This window comes from Neoarius graeffei, chromosome 27 (assembly GCF_027579695.1).
Source record: "Neoarius graeffei isolate fNeoGra1 chromosome 27, fNeoGra1.pri, whole genome shotgun sequence".
Classification (NCBI taxonomy): Eukaryota; Metazoa; Chordata; class Actinopteri; order Siluriformes; family Ariidae; genus Neoarius; species Neoarius graeffei.
The window spans coordinates 50,894,065-50,921,271 of record NC_083595.1 but is presented as its reverse complement, the minus strand read 5'-3'; the positions used below and the strand labels follow the sequence as shown (position 1 = coordinate 50,921,271).

The 27,207-nt window shown below is 41.6% G+C and overlaps 1 protein-coding gene across 1 annotated transcript in view; it reads left to right on the top strand.

Moving 5' to 3' along the window:
* igdcc3 (immunoglobulin superfamily, DCC subclass, member 3) overlaps nucleotides 1–23,560 on the top strand; it is a 121,969-nt gene extending 98,409 nt beyond the window's left edge. Inside the window, exons 8-14 of the mRNA XM_060911954.1 lie at nucleotides 1,492–1,739; nucleotides 11,344–11,508; nucleotides 13,519–13,707; nucleotides 15,855–15,959; nucleotides 17,197–17,332; nucleotides 18,194–18,413; nucleotides 22,221–23,560. Coding sequence (XP_060767937.1) covers nucleotides 1,492–1,739; nucleotides 11,344–11,508; nucleotides 13,519–13,707; nucleotides 15,855–15,959; nucleotides 17,197–17,332; nucleotides 18,194–18,413; nucleotides 22,221–22,343 — 1,186 coding nt within the window. The 3' untranslated portion in view covers nucleotides 22,344–23,560. The remainder of the gene's footprint in view (nucleotides 1–1,491; nucleotides 1,740–11,343; nucleotides 11,509–13,518; nucleotides 13,708–15,854; nucleotides 15,960–17,196; nucleotides 17,333–18,193; nucleotides 18,414–22,220) is intronic.
* The last annotated feature ends 3,647 nt before the right edge of the window (nucleotides 23,561–27,207 follow it).

Below are 27,207 nucleotides of genomic sequence, written 5' to 3'. Positions count from 1 at the left end.
CCGGTCCGTGGCCCGGGGGTTGGGGGCCGCTGAATTACCCTGTAACTGTTCCTGATTAGAGTGCAATCACTGCGCAGATATTTATATAAGGACTCTGAGTAACACACAGACTTTGAAAGCCTTGTATTCGGTATCACTTTTCTGGTTTTGACCCTGTTTGTGTTTTTGGACTGTGAGTATTGTATTCCCTCTGATATCCTGTCTGTGCCTCACTCCACCACTGCTTGGTTTTCCACTCTGCCTTTATCTCCGTTTTGGATCTGTTTGCAAGTGCATTTTCAATAAAACTCTTCCTGCGATTACATCCGTCTATCACCTTTACACGACACAAACTGTCACCTGTCCAACCACTGAGTGGACTAATAAAACTGTTTTAACTCGTTTTATATGAAACTGTCATGAATATTTTCTGTAAAATGTGTCAGTAAATAATCCCAGATTATTTTTTAAAAAGCAAATTAAAAATAAGCACTGGATAAAAACCCATCTATCTTATGGAAATAAAGATACAAATTTCGGTGTCTGATGGTCAAGTGTTTGAGATGCGTTGCCTTGAACTTATGATCAGGTTTTCTGTGTTGGTATACAGTACATACGGACGAATGTCATCCAGTCACAAAAAGCAGATCGATTGATTTACCATATTCTCTTAAGTCTGGAGCTTCGCTAATAAACAAACTCGTAATTAGCTTAAGATGACTCAGCAGAATTGTTTCCTTCCAGTTAGAAATTTAAACCCTTTAATATTAATTCCAAAGATATCTAGGAAATGTACCTAAGGTATCTGTTATTATTATTTTTGTTGTTGTTTTTGTTTTGCAATTTTTGTTACACTAATGGAAATCACAGTGTCACATGATCCAAGTTATTACTGTATATTTAGGGGTCCAAGCACCAAAGTTAATTCAGACCTAATGTGTAAAACAAAACTGAACGACAAATCACATAAATACAAATATTTTTGTCGTCTGAATATTGTCATGAAAATGATTTTCTTGTGGTTTGAAGGATGTTGTGTTTGTGGAGGAGCAGGTTATAGTGAAACAGGGAAACTCTGTTGGTTATAACCGTTAGCTTTTTTTTTTTTTTAAACTCGTTCTGAGATTTCTGCACATTTTTGCCTGATTTGCTGCATCTCCATTGAAAATCTATACAATCCCTGTCTTCTGGATTTATTCCTGAATGCATTAATGAATAGTTCCCTCTCTCTACACACACACATGCACGCGCACTGTCCTGTTCACTCGCTCCCTGAATTTAATCGGAGGCAGAGACATTATCTCCGCACTGCTGGTGTCAGAATTGATCGTGTCGATCTGAGCCGTGTGAACACATCAAGCATCATATCCATCATCCAGACAGCCTGAGGCAGATCCAATATGGAGAGATGTCTATATTTCTATTAGCTGTAAAAAATTAACTGAATACAGCACCTCAATCACCTCTCCTTTTATTCTCCTTTCTTTTTTTCTTTTCTTATTGTCACTACAGCACGCTGACCATCTCCAGCATCAGCCAGGATGATGAAGCGATATATCAGTGTATCGCGGAGAACAGTGCCGGCTCGTCTCAGGCCAGTGCCCGTCTCACAGTCCTGTGGGCCGATGGGTTACCGGGCATCCCGACTGGAGTGCGTGCTGACGCCCTCTCGCCAACATCCATACAGGTGTCGTGGAACGAACCAGCCCAGAACACACAGGACATCATCGGCTACGTGTTGCACATCCGCAAGACAGCAGGTACAAAGCCAGGAACAACGTTCCCTTGGTTCAGTACAGCTTGTGGAATGCATCATGGTGTAGCGCTGCGATGTTACCCACGCAGCTGCTGGATTGTTCATACATGGTTGCTACAGTATTCCAGATTGTTGCTATGGTGTTACTATGTGGTTGCTATGCTGGTCGGTGGTAACTATACTATTCCAGGGTTTTGCTCAGCGGTTGTTATGGTATTCCATGTGATTTACTATTGTGTTGTGAGATGGTTGCCATGGAATTCAAGGTCTTGCTAATGTTTTTTAGGTGGTTGCTATGATATTTCAGGAAGTTGTTAGGGTGCTGGTAGGTGATTACTATGGTATTCCAGGTGGTTGCTAGGTGGTTGACAGGGTGCTGGTAGGGGGTTGCTATGGTATTCCAGGTGGTTGCTAGAGTGTTGCTAAGTGGTTGATAGGATGCTGATCAGTGGTTGCTATGATATTCCAGGGTTTTGCTAGATGGTTGCTATCATATCTCAGGTAGTTGCATAAGACAAAAAAAAAAGAGGAGAACCCATTTTTGTGACTCAAGAAACCCAACATGGGGTCATGACCCCTAAACTGGGAACCACTTCCTTGGAGCTTCTCCTAGATTCCTCCAGCAGAGTGCTTTCAGAGTAGAACCATTTTAGGAAGCTAAGAACCCTTAAATATACCAAAAACACTTTTCACTGAGTATAATTTCCCCAAATCAGATCACTTTACAAGGTAGAGAGATAAGATGTGTTTAATACGATGCAGTGTTTGAGTGTTCAGTATAGTGCGATGTTTGAGTGTTCAGTACAGTGTGATGTTTGAGTGTTCAGTACAGTGTGATGTTTGAGTGTTCAGTACGGTGAGGTGTTTGAGTGTTCTGTAAGGTGTGATGCTTGAGTGTTCAGTACGGTGCCATGTTTGAGTGTTCAGTACGGTGCTGTATTTGAGTGTTCAGTACAATGCTGTGTTTCAGTCTTCAGTACGGTGCAGTGTTTCAGTCTTCAGTACGGCGCTGTGTTTGAGTGTCCAGTACGGTGCGGTGCTTGTTCAGTACGGTGCTGTATTTGAGTGTTCAGTACAATGCTGTGTTTCAGTCTTCAGTACGGTGCGGTGTTTCAGTCTTCAGTACGGCGCTGTGTTTGAGTGTCCAGTACGGTGCGGTGCTTGTTCAGTATGGTGCGGTTTTTGAGTGTTCAGTACAATGCTGTGTTTCAGTGTTCAGTACGGTGCGGTGTTTGAGTGTCCAGTACGGCGCTGTGTTTGAGTGTCCAGTACGGTGCGGTGTTTGAGTGTCCAGTACGGCGCTGTGTTTGAGTGTCCAGTACGGTGCTGTGTTTGAGTGTCCAGTACGGCGCTGTGTTTGAGTGTGCAGTATGGTGCTGTGTTTGAGTGTCCAGTATGGCGCTGTGTTTCAGTGTCCAGTACAGCGCTGTGTTTGAGTGTCCAGTACAATGCTGTTTGAGTGTCCAGTACGGTGCTGTGTTTGAGTGTCCAGTACGGTGCTGTGTTTGAGTGTGCAGTACGGTGCTGTGTTTGAGTGTGCAGTACGGCGCTGTGTTTGAGTGTCCAGTACAGCGCTGTGTTTGAGTGTCCAGTACGGCGCTGTGTTTCAGTGTCCAGTACAGCGCTGTGTTTGAGTGTCCAGTACAATGCTGTTTGAGTGTCCAGTACGGCGCTGTGTTTGAGTGTGCAGTACGGTGCTGTGTTTGAGTGTGCAGTATGGTGCTGTGTTTGAGTGTCCAGTATGGCGCTGTGTTTCAGTGTCCAGTACAGCGCTGTGTTTGAGTGTTCAGTACAATGCTGTTTGAGTGTCCAGTACGGTGCTGTGTTTGAGTGTCCAGTACGGCGCTGTGTTTGAGTGTGCAGTACGGTGCTGTGTTTGAGTGTTCAGTATGGCGCTGTGTTTCAGTGTCCAGTACAGCGCTGTGTTTGAGTGTCCAGTACGGCGCTGTGTTTGAGTGTCCAGTACGGTGTGATGCTTGAGTGTTCAGTACGGTGCCATGTTTGAGTGTTCAGTACGGTGCTGTATTTGAGTGTTCAGTGCAATGCTGTGTTTCAGTCTTCAGTACGGTGCAGTGTTTCAGTCTTCAGTATGGTGCGGTGTTTGTTCAGTATGGTGCGGTGTTTGAGTGTTCAGTACAATGCTGTGTTTCAGTGTTCAGTACGGTGCCGTGTTTGAGTGTTCAGTATGGTGCGGTGTTTGAGTGTCCAGTACGGCGCTGTGTTTGAGTGTCCAGTACGGCGCTGTGTTTGAGTGTTCAGTACAATGCTGTTTGAGTGTCCAGTACGGCGCTGCGTTTGAGTGTTCAGTACAATGCTGTTTGAGTGTCCAGTACGGCGCTGTGTTTGAGTGTCCAGTACGGCGCTGTGTTTGAGTGTTCAGTACAATGCTGTTTGAGTGTCCAGTACGGTGCTGTGTTTGAGTGTCCAGTACGGCGCTGTGTTTGAGTGTGCAGTACGGTGCTGTGTTTGAGTGTTCAGTATGGCGCTGTGTTTCAGTGTCCAGTACGGCGCTGTGTTTGAGTGTCCAGTACGGCGCTGTGTTTGAGTGTCCAGTACGGTGTGATGCTTGAGTGTTCAGTACGGTGCCATGTTTGAGTGTTCAGTACGGTGCTGTATTTGAGTGTTCAGTGCAATGCTGTGTTTCAGTCTTCAGTACGGTGCAGTGTTTCAGTCTTCAGTATGGTGCGGTGCTTGTTCAGTATGGTGCGGTGTTTGAGTGTTCAGTACAATGCTGTGTTTCAGTGTTCAGTACGGTGGCGTGTTTGAGTGTTCAGTATGGTGCGGTGTTTGAGTGTCCAGTACGGCGCTGTGTTTGAGTGTCCAGTACGGCGCTGTGTTTGAGTGTCCAGTACGGCGCTGTGTTTGAGTGTTCAGTACAATGCTGTTTGAGTGTCCAGTATGGCGCTGTGTTTGAGTGTCCAGTACGGCGCGGTGTTTGAGTGTCCAGTACAGCGCTGTGTTTGAGTGTCCAGTACGGCGCTGTGTTTGAGTGTCCAGTACGGCGCGGTGTTTGAGTGTCCAGTACGGTGCTGTGTTTGAGTGTCCAGTACGGCGCTGTGTTTGAGTGTCCAGTACGGCGCTGTGTTTGAGTGTCCAGTACGGCGCTGTGTTTGAGTGTCCAGTACGGCGCTGTGTTTGAGTGTTCAGTACAATGCTGTTTGAGTGTCCAGTACGGCGCTGTGTTTGAGTGTCCAGTACGGCGCGGTGTTTGAGTGTCCAGTACGGCGCTGTGTTTGAGTGTCCAGTACGGCGCGGTGTTTGAGTGTCCAGTACGGCGCTGTGTTTGAGTGTCCAGTACGGCGCTGTGTTTGAGTGTCCAGTACGGCGCTGTGTTTGAGTGTCCAGTACGGCGCGGTGTTTGAGTGTTCAGTACGGCGCTGTGTTTGAGTGTCCAGTACGGCGCTGTGTTTGAGTGTCCAGTACGGCGCTGTGTTTGAGTGTCCAGTACGGCGCTGTGTTTGAGTGTCCAGTACGGCGCTGTGTTTGAGTGTTCAGTACAATGCTGTTTGAGTGTCCAGTACGGTGCTGTGTTTGAGTGTCCAGTACGGCGCTGTGTTTGAGTGTCCAGTACGGCGCTGTGTTTGAGTGTCCAGTACGGCGCTGTGTTTGAGTGTCCAGTACGGCGCTGTGTTTGAGTGTTCAGTACAATGCTGTTTGAGTGTCCAGTACGGCGCTGTGTTTGAGTGTTCAGTACAATGCTGTTTGAGTGTCCAGTACGGCGCTGTGTTTGAGTGTCCAGTACGGCGCTGTGTTTGAGTGTCCAGTACGGCGCGGTGTTTGAGTGTCCAGTACGGCGCGGTGTTTGAGTGTCCAGTACGGCGCTGTGTTTGAGTGTCCAGTACGGCGCTGTGTTTGAGTGTTCAGTACAATGCTGTTTGAGTGTCCAGTACGGCGCGGTGTTTGAGTGTCCAGTACGGCGCTGTGTTTGAGTGTTCAGTACAATGCTGTTTGAGTGTCCAGTACGGCGCGGTGTTTGAGTGTCCAGTACGGCGCTGTGTTTGAGTGTTCAGTACAATGCTGTTTGAGTGTCCAGTACGGCGCTGTGTTTGAGTGTCCAGTACGGCGCGGTGTTTGAGTGTTCAGTACAATGCTGTTTGAGTGTCCAGTACGGTGCTGTGTTTGAGTGTCCAGTACGATGTTTGCGTTACTATTAAATGATAATATCTGTGATCTGATGCTTTTGGATAAGCTCAACCCTGATGCATCTCCTATAAAATAAATCCACTTAAATGTGATTTATTGTCCTGAGTGAGATTATTTACAATCAGATCCAGCATCTGTGCTTTTCTTGAAAGATTTTTCAGCGTGGATTACCCCGCGGGTCATGAGTCGTTTAAAGAGACAAACTGCAGAATGTCTATGAGAACCTGGAACCTGTCATGAATTTGTTCAGGAACGGTAATGAATATTTTATGATCTTGTAATGAATAACACTTTGGGAAAATGGAAAAGCATACCGAGTCAATTTTTTTCACTGCTGCTGTTTTGTGCGGTTCAGTAAATTACTCCCACCACGCTGACGGCCAGTTAAAAGCTCCTGAGCCTCGAGCCCGTTTATTACCATTTTGCGTGGCAGTAACACTCGTATAAACGTTGGGGAAATAATACAATTACTGCCCCAATGATGCCAGAGAAAAGAGCGCGGTGTCTCTACATTATCGTATCGTTTTATACCACAGCGCTGTTGAATTCTTGAATCTGATTGGTCAGGAGCTGTGCAGTGTTTCTCTAGAACAGCACGGCTCAGATGTTCATCCTGACTGAAACATGAACAACATGTTTATATTAACGCGTTCGTTCTAATACGTTTGTATGGATTTGTACGGTAAATGCGCCACATGAACGGATGCATGCTGATAAGGCGATGTTTACCGAACTGTAAGGAGTCTCCAGTTTCAGTGGTTTGTAAACTTCTGACAGGACAAAGGAGTTTACAATTTACAGTTCCTAAGTAACACTAAAAATATAGCACATCATTTGTTTTTGTTTTTTTGATTAAATAAAATGTTAATGCTTGACAGGTTGCTGTGGTATAACTGGAATAAAACATGTTAGGATTTGCAGATTATAAGAAAATGATCTGTGATGAACTCCTTCATTGCGTCACCACGTTGTTGATTTTTTTTTCCTATAACAGCACAACACAAAGGCTGCGTTCGAGTACTCATGCTTTCATACTATTCATACACAAAAAGTAGTATGTAGGGTGTCTGTAGTGTTGTAGTCAAGACCACCTGGGCAACACCTGGGCAGGTGTTGGATTTGCTGTAAAAGCGCTGTGCTTTTACAGCACTTCAGCTCCCACTTGGAGATAAGAAGAATGCAATGTTGATTAGTGCTTATGCTCCTACAATAAATGAAACGCATCGCTGAGGTCCAGAGCTGTGCAGAAGGCTCAAACTATTGCCACCCCCGCTACAGCACCTACCCACGTGTGCCTGACATGTGGGTGTACCTTCAAAGCCCGGCTTGACCTCATCAGTCACCTCTGGACCCACAACTGCCACTCACCAAATTGAAGTCATACCCTGTGTCCCAAATCACTCCTTATTCACTATATAGTGGACTACATAGTGAGGTCACCATTTTGTAGTGCTGTCTGAATGTATAGTGAGAATTACAGTGGTGCTTGAAAGTTTGTGAACCCTTTAGAATTTTCAATATTTCTGCATAAATATGACCTAAAACATCATCAGATTTTCACACAAGTCCTAAAAGTAGATAAAGAGAACCCAGTTAAACAAATGAGACAAAAATATTATACTTGGTCGTTTATTTATTGAGGGAAATGAGCCAATATTACATATCTGTGAGTGGCAAAAGTATGTGAACCTCTAGGATTAGCAGTTAATTTGAAGGTGAAATTAGAGTCAGGTGTTTTCAATCAATGGGATGGCAATCAGGTGTGAGTGGGCACCCTGTTTTATTTAAAGAACAGGGATCTATCAAAGTCTGATCTTCACATGTTTGTGGAAGTGTATCATGGCACGAACAAAGGAGATTTCTGAGGAGCTCAGAAAAAGCGTTGTTGATGCTCATCAGGCTGGAAAAGGTTACAAAACCATCTCTAAAGAGTTTGGACTCCACCAATCCACAGTCAGACAGATTGTGTACAAATGGAGGAAATTCAAGACCATTGTTACCCTCCCCAGGAGTGGTCGACCAACAAAGATCACTCCAAGAGCAAGGCACACGTCGGCGAGTCGGCAAGGTCACAAAGGACCCCAGGGTAACTTCTAAGCAACTGAAGGCCTCTCTCACATTGGCTAATGTTCTTGAGTCCACCATCAGGAGAACACTGAACAACAATGGTGTGCATGGCAGGGTTGCAAGGAGAAAGCCACTGCTCTCCAAAAAGAACATTGCTGCTCATCTGCAGTTTGCTAAAGATCACGTGGACAAGCCAGAAGGCTATTGGAAAAATGTTTTGTGGACAGATGAGACCAAAATAGAACTTTTTGGTTTCAATGAGAAGTGTTATGTTTGGAGAAAGGAAAATGCTGCATTCCAACATAAGAACCTTATCCCGTCTGTGAAACATGGTGGTGGTAGTATCATGGTTTGGGCCTGTTTTGCTGCATCTGGGCCAGGACGGCTTGCCATCATTGATGGAACAACGAATTTTGATTCATATTAGCGAATTCTAAAGGAAAATGTCAGGACATCTGTCCATGAACTGAATCTCAAGAGAAGGTGGGTCATGCAGCAAGACAACAACCCTAAGCACACAAGTCGTTCTACCAAAGAATGGTTAAAGAAGAATAAAGTTAATGTTTAGGAATGGCCAAGTCAAAGTCCTGACCTTAATCCAATCGAAACGTTGTGGAAGGACCTGAAGCGAGCAGTTCATGTGAGGAAACCCACCAACATCCCAGAGTTGAAGCTGTTCTGTACGGAGGAACGGGCTAAAATTACATATTTGTGAGTGGCACATACTTTTGTAATATTGGATCATTTTCCTCAATAAATAAATGACCGAGTATTATATTTTTGTCTCATTTGTTTAACTGGGTTCTCTTTATCTACTTTTAGGACTTGTGTGAAAATATAGTGCACTGAAAGTATCCCACAACGCACCGTGGAAAGTAGTGTACAACCAGTGGTCACTAACCAAGCAATATATACCATCATGCATTGCAGAAATCAAATCAAAGGCCTCAAATTTGATTGAATAAAAGGCAGCGGCACAGAAGAAAGTGTTCAGCCTTGATTTAAAAGAACTGAAAGATGCAGCAGACACAAAGTACTTTGTATTGATTAATGTGGGAAATACACTCAGTATAATATGGATTTATCACAAAAATACATGCATGTATTTATTATTTTGAAAATCCACCAGCTGACTGATCTGGCACATTTTAATCATGCAACAGTAATGACGTAAATAACGGCGCGGCGGAGTAGTGTCCGAAAGTGTTTTTTCATCTTACCAATGAGCTCACTATATAGTCCTTGCTATAGTAATTCCCTATGTAGGGAGTAGTGAACGAGTGAGTGATTTCGGACACAGAGTTGGTTATCTTCAACCCCGAAGGATGAACATCATCATCAGTCAAGACCACCTAAACCGAGACCAAGACCATAAGGTATCAAGACCGGGACTTTGAGTGGTTGAGACCAAGACCAGACCAGTGTGTGTGAATGGGAGGTGGGGGAAAGGTGACTGCCATTAACAGGAAGAAAAATTTCACATGAGCAAGGAGTCACGTTATTGGCCGCATTTGAAGCAGGAAATTTTACATCCAATCACAGTAACGATGTTAACAAATAAATCAGACAATACACAGACAATTTAGTGAAATCCCTCCCTGCAGTTGTTGTCTTGACCGGTCTTGAAACAAAATCCCGACTCCTCTATGTCTGAGACCGAGACAAGACCGAATAAAAATGTGGTCGAATTCCAAGACGAGCGAGACCTTCAAAAAGTGGTCTTGAGACCAAAACTGATCTCGAGTCCTACAACACTAGGTGTCCAGATAGTAGGCATTTAATAGTAGTCGAACGGTACCTAGATGATCTGCTACATCCGCAGTATGCAAACAGGCCACATTATGCTGTACAATGCTATCCCATAATTCAGCTAGAGCCTCCCAGAGGGGAACCATCAGGACCTTCTAGTTCTTCAGAGAAGATCCAAACATATCAGCATTTCAAATGTTATATTTAATTTTCTTTCATGATTTCATTATAATTACTCTCTTCTAATTCTAATTCGGCCTCGTTTTCTATCAAATGTGCTTCAGAAATGAAAGCGTTGACTTACTTGACTTACCTGACTTGACTTAATCCCTTCACCCCTTCGAGGAGCATAGATCATCCACTATCCGCTGCCATTTACGTCGATCTTTGGCTGCTGTCTCCATCTTTGTCCAATCTAGTGTGATGGTCCTGGCTTCAGCTTCTGTTGACCGCCTCCATGTGGTCTTTGGTCGTCCTGGCTTCCTTTTCCCTTGTGGGTTCCAGTGCAGGGCATGCCTGGTGATGTTACTAACTGGCTTCCGTAAGGTGTGTCCGATCCAGCTTCACTTCCTCCTCTTAATCTGGTTCTCTATCCATTCCTGTCCTGTCCGCTTCCATAATTCCTCATTGGAGACGCGGTCCTCCCACTTTAAGTTGAGAATATTCCTCAGGCATCGATTGACAAATGGTTACTGTCCTGAAAACATTAAAATCGAGTTATCCAATGAGATTGTTTTGTTTGTTGTCTCTAGGCTGAGAAGAGTTTAGAGCTGCTCACTCATTGGTTAGGGCTTCATTACTGGGACAGAAGGCCATGGCAGTGTATGTTTATGTAGGAAGTGACAGATTAATTAACCAGTCAGATTTTGAATTATAATGAAAGGGAGGGACCAAAAATTTATTATCCTTGACCTTCTCGAACTCTAATGCGAGCTTAACCACGAGTCAGCGCCGTCAGCGCAGCAGTGAAGTCACCTTCCAGACGGTGTAGCGTTCATCAGTAGTGTTAGCGAATGCTAATTAATAAAGTGGTCAAGCCAGTGCTATCTATCGAGAGCAAGTAGCACAGACTAACGACCGACAAACTAAGATTTCTGTCTCCAGGCTCTTCTTCCACGCTGCACTCTCACTACACTATTCATTTACTGAGTTACTTTTAAAATCAACATCGACAGCTACACACAACGGAGCGAGCTGGCGGCCTGACGCTAATCCCTTACAGAATCCTTTGCCCTGTTGCATTTTTTGGTGGCTGGCTAAGTTTTGGCTGAGCTCAAGTCCCAGCTCTAATAGTAATGGATCATCAGTGGAGCCTCTGAATAACCAAAGAAGAAGAATTCCTCCAGGGAAAATAGAAAGAAGATGGTGGACCAAAGCAAAGCCGGTTGTTGTAGAATACAAATGTATCAGGAATTGTTTTTAAACAAATTGTTTCTGCCGCATCTGTGAACCTCTGGGTTTAGAGGACGGGTAAGATGGTGCCAGAATGAGTCCAAATTGGGCCCTTATTACCTGCTTGTGTACTCATAGAACATACTACAGTTACAGTCAGGTAGTCGGGACATACTGAGTACTTGGATGCAGTCAGAATGTCTCATTCCTTCCATATCGCATTTATTATATTTTTTAAAAATCTCTGTCGTTCTCAGACCCGATGGAAATGGAGTATCAGGAGGCAGTGAGTAAAGTCACGCTCCAGCAAGTGGTTGCTGATCTCGAACCCTCCACAAGCTACAGCTTCTATGTGAAGGCCTACACGTCCCGTGGAGCGAGCAAAGCCTCTGCCACAGCCCAGGAGAGCACGCTCGGAGAAGGTAAAACACTCCGACTCCCACCTCACCTTTAATTCACTAACCAAGAGGATTTTTATTTTTTGGAAAAGAAAGGGATGTCATTTCACAGAAATTAATTTTCTTCTTCTTCTTTTTTTTTTAATTCATTTGCTTCCCGTAAAGAGCATACAATGCTTTTAAGAAGCATGTTAAAAAATATTTAAAAAAAAAAAATTAGAAAAGATATTCGATCGTACGTCCTTGTCTACACAGCATTAATTTCAGTGCTGCTTTAATAAGCTTCTGTAAACAGATGGGTGTAAAATCAGGGCCACACACACAAACATGTTTTATTGCATAAGTGGAGCTATTAAATAAATAGCAGGTTATTTTATGAGTTGTTAATTATGTTGCTCGTAGCTGCAGGGGCTCATTTCAGCAGCGTGCCGAGCAGAGCGGAGAGAATACACACAGCGCCTTCTGTGTTCATGCATTTATTTACTTTATTTATGAAATGAAATTTTAAATGTAATATATTTAATATAATAATGTATATGCAGGGGGCTGCAAAAGTAGGTATACAGTAAGGATTATTCCAGTATTATAATAGTGGTGCTAGGTTTCATTTAATACAAATGTTTTGTGCGAATGTTTTGTTTTTCGTTACTGTATACCTACTTTTGCAGTCCCCTGTATGTATACTATATATAATATGTATAATAATAAATAACATAATATTATAATAATAATAATAATAATAATAATAATTAAATAAAAGTAAAATATGTGTATAATAATGTAATATATTTAAATGTAATATATTTAGTATAATAGACTTTTATATTATAAACTTAGCATATTAAAAGAAATGCAAAAAAAAACCAACAACCCATTTTTTAAATAATACGGAGATGTGTAGATTCCACAGCGAAGTCGTAAGTCATCTTTTTCATATTAATTTTCAATTTAAAGCCATTAATTAACGGGTCTGGATTCAAAGAGCTTAAAAAAAGCATCGCATGAGCTGATAAGGTCTCTCTGTTGTTTTAGTTGAATAAATTTTGTTCTTATTCTATCCACAGTCACTGGATATGAGCAATCACGCGCTCTGATTGGCTACTCTGCTACTAGGATATCAGCTCATATACCGTGCGTAGAGAAAAACAAAATGGCGAAGCGTGTTGCTGAACCAACCGAGGATGAAATAAAAACTCTACTCGAAAACAAAACCCCAGAAAATACAAAAAAAGCAACAAAATATGGAATAAAAGTATTTGATGGTAAGAACATCCCCCCCCCCAAGAATTATCATGGCATTTTTCACAAATTGTTACCGTCATTTCGCTGGTTTGTTTATATAGCAGAAATGATTTTGTCTGACGTTTTGTATAAAGTTTGTATTTATTGAAATTGCAAAAAATAAAAATGCTCCATTTCTCAAAATCCAGTGAATGTGAATAGAATAAAACAGCTATTCCACTCAATCTCATTGTACATGGATTGTAGACAACTCGGTGCTTTGTACCTCGTCGGCTATCAGTTCATGTACGACTAAATTTCATGGAATAACTGTTAAATATCACTGGCGGCACGGTGGTGTAGTGGAGCATGGTCGCCTCACAGCAAGAAGGTTCTGGGTTCGAACCCAGCAGCCGGCGAGGGCCTTTCTGTGTGGAGTTTGTATGTTCTTCCCGTGTCTGCGTTGGTTTCCCCCACAGTTCAAAGACATGCGGTTAGGTTAATATGGGACGGCCTTGGGCTGAGGTGCCCTTGAGCGAGGCACCGAACTTCTGGGTGCTGTTAGCATGGCTGCCCACTGCTCTGGGTATGTGTGTGTGTGTGTGTGCACCCATTGCTCACATGTGTGTGTGTGCATGTGTGTGTTCACTGCTTCAGATGGGTTAAATGCAGTGAGGAATTTCACAAGTGTGTGATGAATAAAGTTGTGCTTTCTTTCTTTCTGTGCACTGGTCAACATACTGTGTGGTTTTTATTTTCTTTATGAATAATTACACAAGATGAGTTTAGCTGATATTATTCCCGTTCCTTCAGTTCCCGCTCCTCCGTATCTCCACACTAAGATGGTGGACTCCAACGTGGTGCAGGTGTCCTGGGAGCCGTCCACTAAAATGGGTCAGCACGACGGCTTTAAGCTTTATTACCGCAAAGCCCATGAGCCGCAGTACACGGGCCCCGTCACCTTCTCCCGCAATGGCACACACTACAACATCTCACTGATGGGTCAGTAATTAACGAGATAATCCTCACACACACACACGCACACACATGTATGTATGTATGTGTATATATATATATATATATATATATATATATATATATATATATATATATTATACAGTGCTTTTTTTTCTGGTGTAGTAATTTCTGTTGATCTCTTGAAGCAAACAGTTTGGAGATTTATTATACTATATTTATTATTTATTCTGGAATTTATTATAAAAGAGCAACATGATCTCAAAGCTGTAACTCTTTCCATGACTCCATTATCCCGGGATCAGACAACACAAATTCATCCCAATTTTAACACGATTTTGTCACGGCCAACAAATTTTCCAGAGTCAGGCCTGATTGTGAACATCAGGACTGATGAACGGACCTTTAGTGTGACCTAATCAAAGAACAGCGATGTGATGAAAAGTCTAGCATGTCAAAATTTTATGGATTTTCTCGCCTAGTTTGACAAATTCTACAACGTGTTCCTTGATAGCCATGACTGATGATTTCATGACCTTCCTCTCTGACAGCACGTGAGGACGTGACGATGATTGATCAGGGTCAAACTTGTAGTGTTTCCAGTCTCCTAACCTGATGATTGACTGATTGGCTAATCAGAGTCCGACATGGTGTTCATTGTAAAAGACAAAAATATCATGTCATCTGATTCTGGCATTGATGAGCTTAATGTTAGTGGTAGTTTTGAGCTTATACTTAAAAAAAAAAAAAAAGATTATTATTTTTTAATCCTTTGGCCTGAAATCAAAGAAAATCTGATTGAGTTGTCTTGGGAGATCAGGATGTAAATCAGTAATCACTGCCTGTAAATCTGAAAATTAATCGTATTAATTTATACTACAGGGCTACTGAGTTCTGGATTCTGATTGGTCAGAATCGGTCCGATCCACCGGAGTCGGTTGATTGGCTATCGGAGAAAACATATCGGATATCAGATCCTGTAACAAATAGCAAAGACTGGAATTGAATTTGGAAAAAAAGTTTATTATTGAAACTGAAATGTTTACCGATAAAGAGACGTGACTGTTTTTTTTCTGTTGCTTGGATTGATTTTATTATATTGATACGTTTTTATATGTATTATATTTATAAAGAAATTATTTTTGTGTGAAAGGGTTTGACTGTGAAATGCTTCACTAAACACATTTTAAAGTGAAAGAAAACGTTAGATGGATATCGGTGTCGGCTGATACTCGAGGTTTCAGAAACGGGAAAGAAAAAGTGGCATCATGTTGTCGCTAGGAGACGTTCTATAGAAGCAAACATCAGTCAGAGTCGGATTTTCCGAAAAGTCAGAGTCGGATCTTCCGAAAAGGCAGAGCTACCTAAAGTCAGAGCTACCTAAAGTCAGAGTCACATCTTCCTAAAGTCAGAGTCAGAGCTACCTAAAGTCAGAGTCACATTTTCCTAAAGTCAGAGTCAGAGCTACCTAAAGTCAGAGCCACAGCTTCATAAAGTCAGAGTCAGAGCTACCTAAAGTCAGTCACATCTTCCTAAAGTCAGAGTCAGAGCTACCTAAAGTCAGAGTCACATCTTCCTAAAGTCAGAGTCAAAGCTACCTAAAGTCAGAGTCACATCTTCCTAAAGTCAGAGTCAGAGCTACCTAAAGTCAGAGTCACAGCTTCATAAAGTCAGAGTCAGAGCTACCTAAAGTCAGTCACATCTTCCTAAAGTCAGAGTCAGAGCTACCTAAAGTCAGAGTCACAGCTTCCTAGAGTCAGAGCTACCTAAAGTCAGTCACATCTTCCTAAAGTCAGAGCTACCTAAAGTCAGAGTCACAGCTACCTAAAGTCAGTCACATCTTCCTAAAGTCAGAATCACAGCTTCATAAAGTCAAAGTCAGAGCCACATCTTCCTAAAGTCAGAATCACAGCTTCATAAAGTCAGTTATGAAGCTGGACAGATTTTAAATAAATAAATAAATAAATAAAACACCCTTATATAAAACACTTTAAGCTCCAGAGAGTAAAGGTTTTTTTTTTTTATTTAGACCTTTGGCAATGTCTTGATTTTATGCTAATTGCTTTTAGTCTGTAATTCTCTCTCTCTGTCTCATGCTCTCTCTCTCTCTCTCTGTTTCTCTCTCTCTCTCTCTCTCTCTGTTTCTCTCTCTCTCTCTCTCTCTCTCTCTGTAGATCCAGCAGCAGTGTATGAGATCAAGGTTCTTGCATTTAATCAGTATGGAGACGGAAACGCAACTCTGCGCTTTGTATCTCTGAAGGAGTCGGTGGAGAAATCAGGTCAGTTTTTTTATCACACACAAAGAAAGGTGTTCAAAAATATCATTTTTTTTCAATTAATCATTTATTAGTTTAAATATGATTATAGAAAACCCCATGTGCTGATTGGTCGAGAGATTCAGACTATTTCTCAAAAGTCACCTCGAGCGACTCGGCAAAATGGCGGTCGATTGCTTCGCCACCGTAAGTGAGGAAGAATTACAAATGATGAAATAAAATGCTGTTCCTAAAAGCACTAAAAATGGTACGAAGTTTGGTCTAAAACTATTCAAAGGTCAGGTGGGATTGGGATTTATTTTATCGATTTCAAAACAAAGTACTTTATGAGATTGGGTGTAGAACAGTGACACGAGTCTGCGCCACAAAGTTATTACATTTACATGCTGCTTTTGAAGATTGAACTATTTTTTAACATGATTCTTTTTTTAAATAATCACCTGTGTATTTATACTAAAACAATTATCCGCCTCAGGCTCAGTGAATATCGGTGAATAATAACCTCGACTTCATCTCAGTAATTATTTACTGATATTCATTTCACCTTCGGAGAATAATCGTGGCTCAGGTGGATAAGGCGCCATACCATAAATTCGGGGGCCCGGGTTCGATTCCGACCTGAGGTCATTTCCCGATCCCTCCCTGTCTCTCTGTCCCGCTCATTTCCTGTCTCTACACTGTCCTATCTAATAAAAAGGTGAAAAAAGCCCCAAAAAAACTTCTCTATCGTCTGATTCATTATCAGTCTGAATGAATCATCTGATTCATTATCAGTCTTTGAGGCTGATATGCATTTTTTGAGTGAAAGGTTTTTCTTGGTTTGTTGCCGTTATGATTAAACATCGCTGGAGAATTAAAAAGACTGGATCTGACTAGTATTAATGGCGATTACTAATCCCCTTCCCCCCCTTTAGATGTCGCTCTCTCGGTTAATTTTTGCTGTATAGTATTTAATTTCTCATTCCTACTGAATCAGAATCAAATTGGAATTGAATCGCTTGTAGTTGAATCAAATCTCGTTAGCTTGGGAAGTGGAATTGAATTGAATCAGGGAATCTGTGCCAATACCCAGCCCCACACACACACACACACACAGATACATATAGGGTCGAACTGCACTTAAGTACATAACCGCATAAATAACTGTTGATGTCACAACACAGGACATTCTGGACAAAAGTCCTTCAACAACTGTGACGTGTGTGTGTGCACGCACGTGTGTGTGTGTGTGTGTGTGCAGTCTCGAATACTCCATGTGATTGTATCAAGGAGGAACAGAATAAAAGTTCCACTACCGGCATCATCATCGGCGTCCACATCGGAGTCACCTGCATCATCTTCTGTGTCCTGTTTCTCATGTTCAGCTACCGGGGAAGGTGAGCAATCTCTCTCTCTCTCTCTCTCTCTCTCTCTCTCTCTCTCACACACACACACACACACACACGTAGATATTGTGGACATGAATCTTAGGTTTAAATAGTTAAAGTTTAGCTCACATGAGCTAGCTGTCTCGCATAAGGAGTAAAGGTTAAAGTGGATAAAAATATGACAGCTTGGTTGCTAGGCAACTGGGAAATTTGAATGCTGGATATAAACTAATGAATACCTGAGGCTAACGATTTAGCTACATAGATATCTAACAAACAGCGTTATGTGACCGTACTGGAAATGTTCAGATGTGTTGGCAAAAATTTGATAAAACTAAAGAGTAATTTATTTGAAAAAAAACTTTTTTATTAATTTGGAAATATATCGTGTGTGTAAGTGAGTGAGCAGAGAGCTGTTTGTTTCGTTTGTGAAAATGAAGAGTGGAAAGGGACAGTGAGGGTGGAAATGAGACAAAATCATCGAGAATATTAACATTTTCCTCAGATATGTTCAGAAAAATTTAGACAACAATAAACAAACAAATAAATAAATAAATGCTACATATAAAGCAGTTTGTTTGTGTTATGAGCCTCCTCTCTCTCTCTGTCTCTCTCTGTCTCTTTTTGTCTGTCTGTCTCTCACTTTGTCTGTCTCTCTCTCTTTGTGTCTGTCTCACTTTGTCTCTGTCTGTCCCTCTCTCTCTCTCTCTCTCTCTCTCTCTGTCTGTCTCTCTCTCTCTTTGTCTCTGTCTGTCTCTCTTTCTCTGTCTCACTTTGTCTGTCTGTCTCTCTCTCTCTCTCTCTCTTTGTCTCTGTCTGTCTCTCTTTCTCTGTCTCACTTTGTCTGTCTGTCTGTCTCTCTCTCTGCAGGTTATTGGTGTGTAAGACTGCTCAGGCTGCTCCTCAGGTAGGTCGTGATGTGACGGTTCCTGCAGCAGCTGTGGTTCTGGAGTCCTCCTCGTCTTCACAGGGAGCTCTGGCCCTCAACGGCCTGCACACCTCCAGCATTGACAGGAACGGTGTGAAGTGCATCGGCGTCTCCAGTGAAAGGGAAAGACTCGTCTCAGGTCCAGCTGATGCTGCACACATGGTGAGAGACAGATGTACAGATGTTCTTCATTTTATGACCACTACTGGAGTACATCTGTGGCGTGATCACAGGAATAGCATGAGATCGCAGGGTTAGCATTTAGCACTACGCGGTGCGCAAAGTAAACCTGTGAATGAAAAGGTTTATTGTACAACCCTAATTCCAAAAAAGTTGGGATGCTGTGTAAACTATAAATAAAAACAGAATGCGATAATTTGCAAATCATGGAAACCTGATATTTCATTGAAAATAGTACAGAGACAAAATACCAAATGTTGAAACTGAGAAATTTTATTGTTTTTTTTTTTTTTTTAAAATGCTCATTTTGAATTTGATATCAGCAACACATTAAAAAAAGTTGGCACAGGGGCGTGTTTACCACTGTGTCACATCACCTCTACTTTTAACAACACTCTGTAAACGTTTGGGAACTGAGGAGACCAATTGCTGTAGTTTTGAAAGAGAAATGTTGTCCCATTCTTGCCTGATATACAATTTCTTTTGCTCAACAGTTCGGGGTCTCCTTTGTTGTATTTTTCGCTTCATAATGCACCAAATGTTTTAAATGGGAGACAGGTTTGGACTGCAGGCAGGCCAGTTTAGCACCCTGACTCTCTTACTATGGAGCCATGCAGTTTTAATATGTGCAGAAAGTGGTTTGGTGTTGTCTTGCTGAAAGAAGGAAGGCCTTCCCTGAAAAAGATTTTGTCTGGATGGCAGCATATTGCTCTGAAACATCTTTATATTATTCAGCATTAATGATGCCTCCCAGATGTACAAGCTCCCCATGTCATGTGCACTAACACCCCCTCATACCATCACAGATGCTGCTTTTGAACTGTGCACTGATAACAAGCCGGATGGTCCCTCTCCTCTTTAGCCTGGAGGACGTGGGGTCCATGATTTCTAAAAAGAATTTCTACTTTTGATTTGTCAGACCTCGGGACAGTTTTCCACTTCGCCTCAGTCCATCGTAAAAGAGTTTGGGCCCAGAGAAGGTGGCGGTGTTTCTGGATATTTTTATGCCTCTGCCACCTTAAGGTGCAGGAGGCATTATGTTTTCGGGTTGTCCGTGCGTGTGTGCGTCCGTGCGTGCGTCCATCCCGAAACCTTGTGAACACCATATCTCAAAGGCTAATGAAAGGAATTTCACTAAACTTTCACCGTTTGTGCGCTTTGGGACAAACATGAACTGATTAGATTTTGAGGTTAAAAGGTCACAGGTCAAGATTACTGTGAGGTCAAATGTCCATCCCCAAACCTTGTGAACGCCATATCTCAAAGACTAATGAAAGGAATTTCACCAAACTTTCACCATTTGTGCACTTTGGGACAAAGATGAACTGATTAGATCACATCACATCACATCACATTATCTCTAGCCGCTTTATCCTTCTACAGGGTCGCAGGCAAGCTGGAGCCTATCCCAGCTGACTACGGGCGAAAGGCGGGGTACACCCTGGACAAGTCGCCAGGTCATCACAGGGCTGACACATAGACACAGACAACCATTCACACTCACATTCACACCTACGGTCAATTTAGAGTCACCAGTTAACCTAACCTGCATGTCTTTGGACTGTGGGGGAAACCGGAGCACCCGGAGGAAACCCACGCGGACACGGGGAGAACATGCAAACTCCGCACAGAAAGGCCCTCGCCGGCCCCGGGGCTCGAACCCAGGACCTTCTTGCTGTGAGGCGACAGCGCTAACCACTACACCACCGTGCCGCCCGAACTGATTAGATTTTGAGATCAAAAGGTCTAAGGTCAAGGTCACTGTGAGGTCAAATGTCTGTCCGAAAACCTTTTGAACACAATATCTCCAAGGCAAATGAAAGGAATTTCACCAAACTTTCACCATTTGTGTATTTGGGGACAAACATTAACTGATTAGATTTTGAGGTTAAAAGGTCACAGGTCAAGATTACTGTGAGGTCAAATGTCCATCCCCAAATCACAACTTAATAAGGCGTGTAGTCTACCAGGCGGAGGCATCCCCATCAACGCTGTTGACGTCGAGTTCTATCTAGTTTATATCTGGTTTTAACTTGCATTTGTGGACGCAGTAATAAAGTGTTTTTACAGACGATGGTTTTCTGAAGTGTTCCTGAGCCCATACAGTGATTTCCACTACAGACACGTGTCTGCTTTTAATGCAGTGTCTCCTGAGGACCTAAAGATCACAGGCATCCAATGTCAGTTTTCAGCCTTGTCTCTTGCATACAGAGATTTCTCCAGATTCTCTGAATCTTTTAATGATCTTATGGACCATCTCATCTCATCTCATCTCATTATCTCTAGCCGCTTTATCCTGTTCTACAGGGTCGCAGGCAAGCTGGAGCCTATCCCAGCTGACTACGGGCGAAAGGCGGGGTACACCCTGGACAAGTCGCCAGGTCATCACAGGGCTGACACATAGACACAGACAACCATTCACACTCACATTCACACCTACGCTCAATTTAGAGTCACCAGTTAACCTAACCTGCATGTCTTTGGACTGTGGGGGAAACCGGAGCACCCGGAGGAAACCCACGCGGACACGGGGAGAACATGCAAACTCCGCACAGAAAGGCCCTCGCCGGCCACAAGGATCGAACCCGGACCTTCTTGCTGTGAGGCGACAGCGCTAACCACTACACCATCATGCCGCCCCTCTTATGGACCATAGATGATATAATCCCCAAATTCTTTGCAGTTTTACATTGAGAATCTTACGTTATTCTTAAATTGTTGCACTGTTTACCCACGCAGTCTTTCACGGATCAGTGAACCCCGCCCCATCTTTACTTCTGAGAGACTCCGCCTCTCTGGGATGCTCTTTTTAGACCCAATCATGTTACTGACCTGCTGACAATGAACCACATTAGGTTTTTTGTTTTTTTTTTAGCATTACACAACTTTTTCAGTCTTTTGTTGTCCCTGTCCCAACTTTTCTGAAATGTGTTGCTGACATCAAATTCAAAATGAGCAGATATTTTTCAAAGAACAATAATATTTCTCAGTTTCAACATTTGATATGTTATTTATATACTATTTTCAATTAAATATCAGGTTTCCATGATTTGCAAATTATCACGTTCTGGTTTTTTTAAAATTATTATTTATTTATACCCCCACTCTGAAGGGGGGGGGGGTGTATACTGGTTTACCGCTGTCCGTCTGTCCGTCCATCCAAAACACCTTTTTCTTAGTAACCACAAATCATAGCCACTTGGTACTGAGCTTCAGCTTGGGGTTCTGTACCGTGTTTACCGTTTTCAGGTCTGTCGCACATTGACTTCCTGTTTACCAACTTAATGTATTTACAAAACACACAGGGTGGATTTACAAAATTTTCGGAACCCTTTTCTCAGCAACTACAAATCACAACTGCTTGGTATTTGGTACCGAGCTTCAGCTTGGGGTTCTATACCGTGTTTACCGTTTTCAGGTCTGTCGCACATCGACTTCCTGTTTACCGACTGAATGTATTTACGAAACATAGGATGGATTTTGACGCTATTTCAAGAAGCAAAATGCTATTTCAAAATGACAGTTTACCAGGATGCTATTAGAAATCCCTAGGGAGAGACACTGCTCTTTACTTACTTGTTTCAGGGTTCATTATTTGTTTAAGTCCTATTCCTTCGATTGTTTGCGTTCTGATCTAAGCGCGAGCGGGGGATACGTAAGTGAGCAGTCGCTCATAGTTTATCTTGTTATTTACAGTTTGCACAGCATCCCAAGTTTTTTGAAATTGGGGTTGTGCATTTACCTTATCAACAGAACTTTATTTATTTATTTATTTATTTATTTTTCCAGATGGAAAACTTCTCTTGTTCGCTAAATGAAACTCAGATATCCACACTTCCTCTGGATGATTTGTGCCTGATGGAGGAACACCAGGTACCTTATCGTAACGAAGTCCAGGTGGATGAAGGATAAACGTGAGCTGGTGTCGTCAAAATCCACTCAGTAAATTCCTCTCCCTCTCAGGTCAAATAAAAAATTTCCTATTTTCCGTTTTTTTTCCCTTGTTGTTTTTTTATTTGAACTTCGCATAGAGTTTATGAGTTAAATACACACATTAACAGGGAATTCGCTGGACTCTGTAACTGGGAGAGCGTTTAAAAAGAAAAAAAGAAAAAGGTGTAATTCTGCCACGGACTGATTTCATCATTGGAAGGGGAATAAAGTGAGATTTTTAAAATTTTATTATTATTTTTTCCACCAGCAGCACAAAGACACACTTTTTTGTTTGTTTGTTTTTCTTTGGTGAAAAGACCGAGTCCTGCTGCCTGCTCTCAGCCTGCCAATGATTTCACAGCCCCATCCAGCGAAGACTTCAGCCTTTTCTCCAGGGATTTTAAATGACTTGTATTATCTCAGGATGTTTTTCTTCCACGATATCAATCTATTTTTCTTTAAACGGCCTCCGTGTTTTAAATCATGGCGGCTCTCTCCCCGTATCCTGGGGTTTACAACAGAAACCTACCTCAGCCAGAATGAATGTGTTGGAAACTTTTTTTGTTTGTTTGTTTTTATTTTTGCATTTCTGCGTCGGTTCAGTGTGTTGGGTTTCTTTTACATGTCAAGAAAACGTTCAGTCAGAAAACAAGAAGAAAACAACAAGAATGGGTGCTGCCCTACCTCAACCACCAAGAACCACCGTTCACCTTCTCTCGTTTAAGGGAAAACGAGGGAAAATATCCAACATCCAACGTATAGCACTTCCAAACGTCGAAGTCAATGTTCTACCTCAAGATAACAACACCGTTGTTGTCGTTGTACTTCATTTTTCATAATGAAATGTATTTCTTTCTTTTCTTCTTGGCTTTTTTTTTCTTTTTTTTTTTAAATGTGTGTACCTCATTCGACTTCACGGATGCCATCATTATAAATTCTGCCATTTCTTCTCCACATTTTATCGGGTTTATATGTATTTTCTTTTTTTTTCATATAAAATGTACATTTGATCTGAATCTAAGGACTGTTAGAGATGTATTGCACTTCTACTAATAATTTCAGGATCAGTTTTTATTCCATTCACCGTGTGTTATGAAGAGAAGATGAGATACTGTATATGAGGCGCAATCACTGTATGTGTGTACAAACATCTGTGCGGTGGACATCTGTTAACGTATCGTTTGACAATGAGAAGAGCGGGGAGTGAATAATAATAATAATAATAATAATAATAATAAATGTGTAGATACCGATATGGAAGTCAAGCCCAGAGTGTATTTATCCTGGTTCAAATACAGATGTGGTGAAACTACAGGATGACAGTAATATGATTTTGATACGGTTCGCGCCGTACGTCAGCGTCACTGTGCGATAATTTCATCAGGAATAAATATGTAAATAAATTGATTCAGCCTGGCCTGTCAGAGCAGACAGGAAATACGTGACCTGTCCATCAACTGCCAAGCAAGTTCCTCCCCCAACACCATACCAGAGAACGAATAGAGCTGCATTACACACTTTCACACTCTCTCTCACATACACACACACAGTAAGCCAGACGGATCGAAGAAACCGACATCCTAAGGATGTGTTCATGCTTTTAGCCTTAACACGAATATTATTTATATTTTATATGCTACATTCACATGATGGCGAATCGAAACGTTTCCTTCACAAGGCAGGCGGCGTGTCACGAAAATGCAAACTCGTTACAAACAAGTTTAGTGAGGATTAGCAGATTTTATACATTCTTCGACACTGGACATTGTTGTTCATATTTCTGAAAATGAACTCCGTTCCAAACGATGTTCCTGTGATGATGTGATGTTTATCCAGATGTTTGTTTTTGTTGAGGGTTTGCAAACTTGGCTTCATGACAGGTTTCTGGAATTTTTAACCAGCATTTATATCCTACTAAAAGTACTTTTATATAATTTTTTTTTTTAAAAAAGGAGGCAAATGGGTGTTTGGTGGTCTGGGAAAACCTTTCAGGCAGAGTTTGGAAGGCTTTTTTTTGGCTTGACAGAATAGATTTTTAGCTCATCCAGCTGTAAGCCAGGCCAGATCGGCTTATATGACCATGTGTTGTCCATCCGTTGTCGTCCGTCCACAATTTACAAAAAATTGCTACTCCTCCTACAGGAGTGATCAGATTTTGATCAAACTGGTATGGAATGTTCCCCAGGTGGGTGTGTATAAAAGTTGTCAAGATAGTGGTGCCACCTGTCATATGTAACATTTTATGGGCGTTTGAAAAATTTGGTGTGACTCGTCACATTAAACACTACTGTTCTTAAACTGCTAGGATGTTTTCACTTAAACTCACCCAAAGACTCTAAAGACAGATACCAACAAGAACTGTTCACCAGGTGGCGCCACCTGCCATGGCTGCGGTTACACGGGTCATATGCAATTTCACAAAAATTGCAACTCCTCCTATAGGATTGATTGATTTCAAACTCGCACACAACAGCGGCCGGTATGAGCTCCAGCCGCATTGAGGCTATTTTTAACCAAATTTTTTTTAATGCTAATAATAATAATAATAATAATAATAATAATAATAAAAAATTCTTTTTTTTTTACATTTCTACATCGCTGTTTTTTTCTTCTTTGCACCACAGCAATTTGGCAGCGACTACAGTGTGTGTGTGTGTGTGTGTGTGTGTATATATATATATATATATATATATATATATATATATATATATATATATAAATAATGTATATGTATTTTTTATTAATTAATGAACGTCATACTTTTGATCGATTTATCGTAACATTTAATGAAACAAAATACAGGTAGTTCCTGTTATCACTTACCCTTATAGCAGCTATAAACAGTCGTTCCCTCAGCAGCCTCTCTTTTTCCCTTTTAACATTCGTAAAACAAAAAACAGCTTATGTTATTTTAAGTCCCAAAGCAACTACATAATGTAGCATAAAAGACTATCACGGGTTGGAAAACGTAAAAAGGTTACAGCTTAACCTTGCACAGACTCAATTTTGGGAACCAGCCAAAAAATTATGAAAAATTTACATTTTTGACCAAAATTCTTAAACAATTCAACTTTAAGAAAACGGAAATATATTCAACCAAAAAGACAAAATGAAATGCTTTTCTTTTCTTTAGGCTGCTGTTAATCCTAGCTTTGGCGAGCTTCCTGTAAAGACCATACTTTATAAGTTTAACAAACAGTCAGTCCGAGAAAAAGTCATCTAAAACCTTTCTAGCTGAGTGTGACACACAGTCTCACACAGTGAATGTCACGTTTTGATCGAGTTGTTGGAGAGCTGTGTGCTGTAGTGCAACAGGCATTAGTTTGTAATCATACCGATCATGTGATCTTCCGACGCTGCAGTCGGAATGAAATCTTTACATGCGATTTCCTCTTTTTCACAAAACATTAAAAAGATAAAACTTTCCTTCTGAAAACAGAAACGCATTTTAGTTGATGAAGGTCTGTACATTTCAGAACTAGATGTCGTGCCACGGGATTTTTGTACCAGATGCTCTGTTTACAGAACGCGTAGAAACAGCATTGAAAAGCGTGCAATATTTTGCACCATTTTCGTTGACTGATCCAGTAACTATCAATGAATAATCAGCTCAATAGCGCCCCTATGGGATACGTTTACCACTTTTAACATCATCCATGGCTGTATTGGACTGAGGCTGGTTTTAGAGGACTTGAGACAGGGACTTGTTACCTTGCTCGCTACGGAGTAAGTGGGGCGAGGTATTGTTTTCGGTGGGGTTTCTTTGTTTTTTTTTTTTGTTAGCAACATTACGTGGAAACGGCTGGACCAATCTTCATGAAACTTTCAGGATAGATGGGCATTGATCTCAAATAGAACCTCAAACATTTTGAAGGTCATCCGGTCAAGGTCACGGTGACCAAAAAGGTTTAAAAAAAAAAAAAGCTCTGAGCTCAGACTGCAGGAGTGCTGCCTCATAAAGACTCCTCCCACAACCACGCAGATTGGATCACTACCTGCCTCATTTGCATACACTGTGCTGTCATTGGATGGTTTCTTGGTTCATTTACATACGTAAAGGAAGGGGTTTGACCACGCCCACTTTTAAACCCCATTGATAAAAACTTCCCCGCTCTGTTGATTTATTATTATTAGCTCACCCGCTACGGACTAGATTAAAGAAATCACTTTCAGACATGTTTATGCTTATTACAGAGGGAAAGTGCATTCCACTGAGCTCTAGCGCCAGGCCATTTCCAGGAAATAAGAGTTTGGGTCATGGTGACAGTGTGTGTATGTCAGCCTCGGTTCGGAGGTTTCAGTTTCGAAAACTGTAAGAGTAGAATAATATAAAGTACAGACACTTGGTATATTTTACTTCTGTGATTTTTAAATTGTTCATTTTTGGATTATGCTTCATTTTTTGGCTACTGCCTCATAGAGTAAATACAGTGGTGCTTGAAAGTTTGTGAGCCCTTTAGAATTTTCTATATTTCTGCGTAAATATGACCTAAAACATCATCAGATTTTCATACAAGTCTTAAAAATAGATAAAGAGGACCCAGTTAAACAAATGAGACAAAAATATTATACTTGGTCATTTATTTATTGAGGAAAATGATCCAATATTACATATCTGTGAGTGGCAAAAGTATGTGAACCTTGGCTTTCAGTATCTGGTGTGACCCCCTTGTGCAGCAATAACTGCAACTAAACATTTCTGGTAACTGTTGATCAGTCCTGCACACCGGCTTGGAGGAATTTTAGCCCATTCCTCCGTACAGAACACCTCACATGGGTTTCCTCACATGAACTGCTCACTTCAGGTCCTTCCACAACATTTTGATTGAATTAAGGTCAAGAC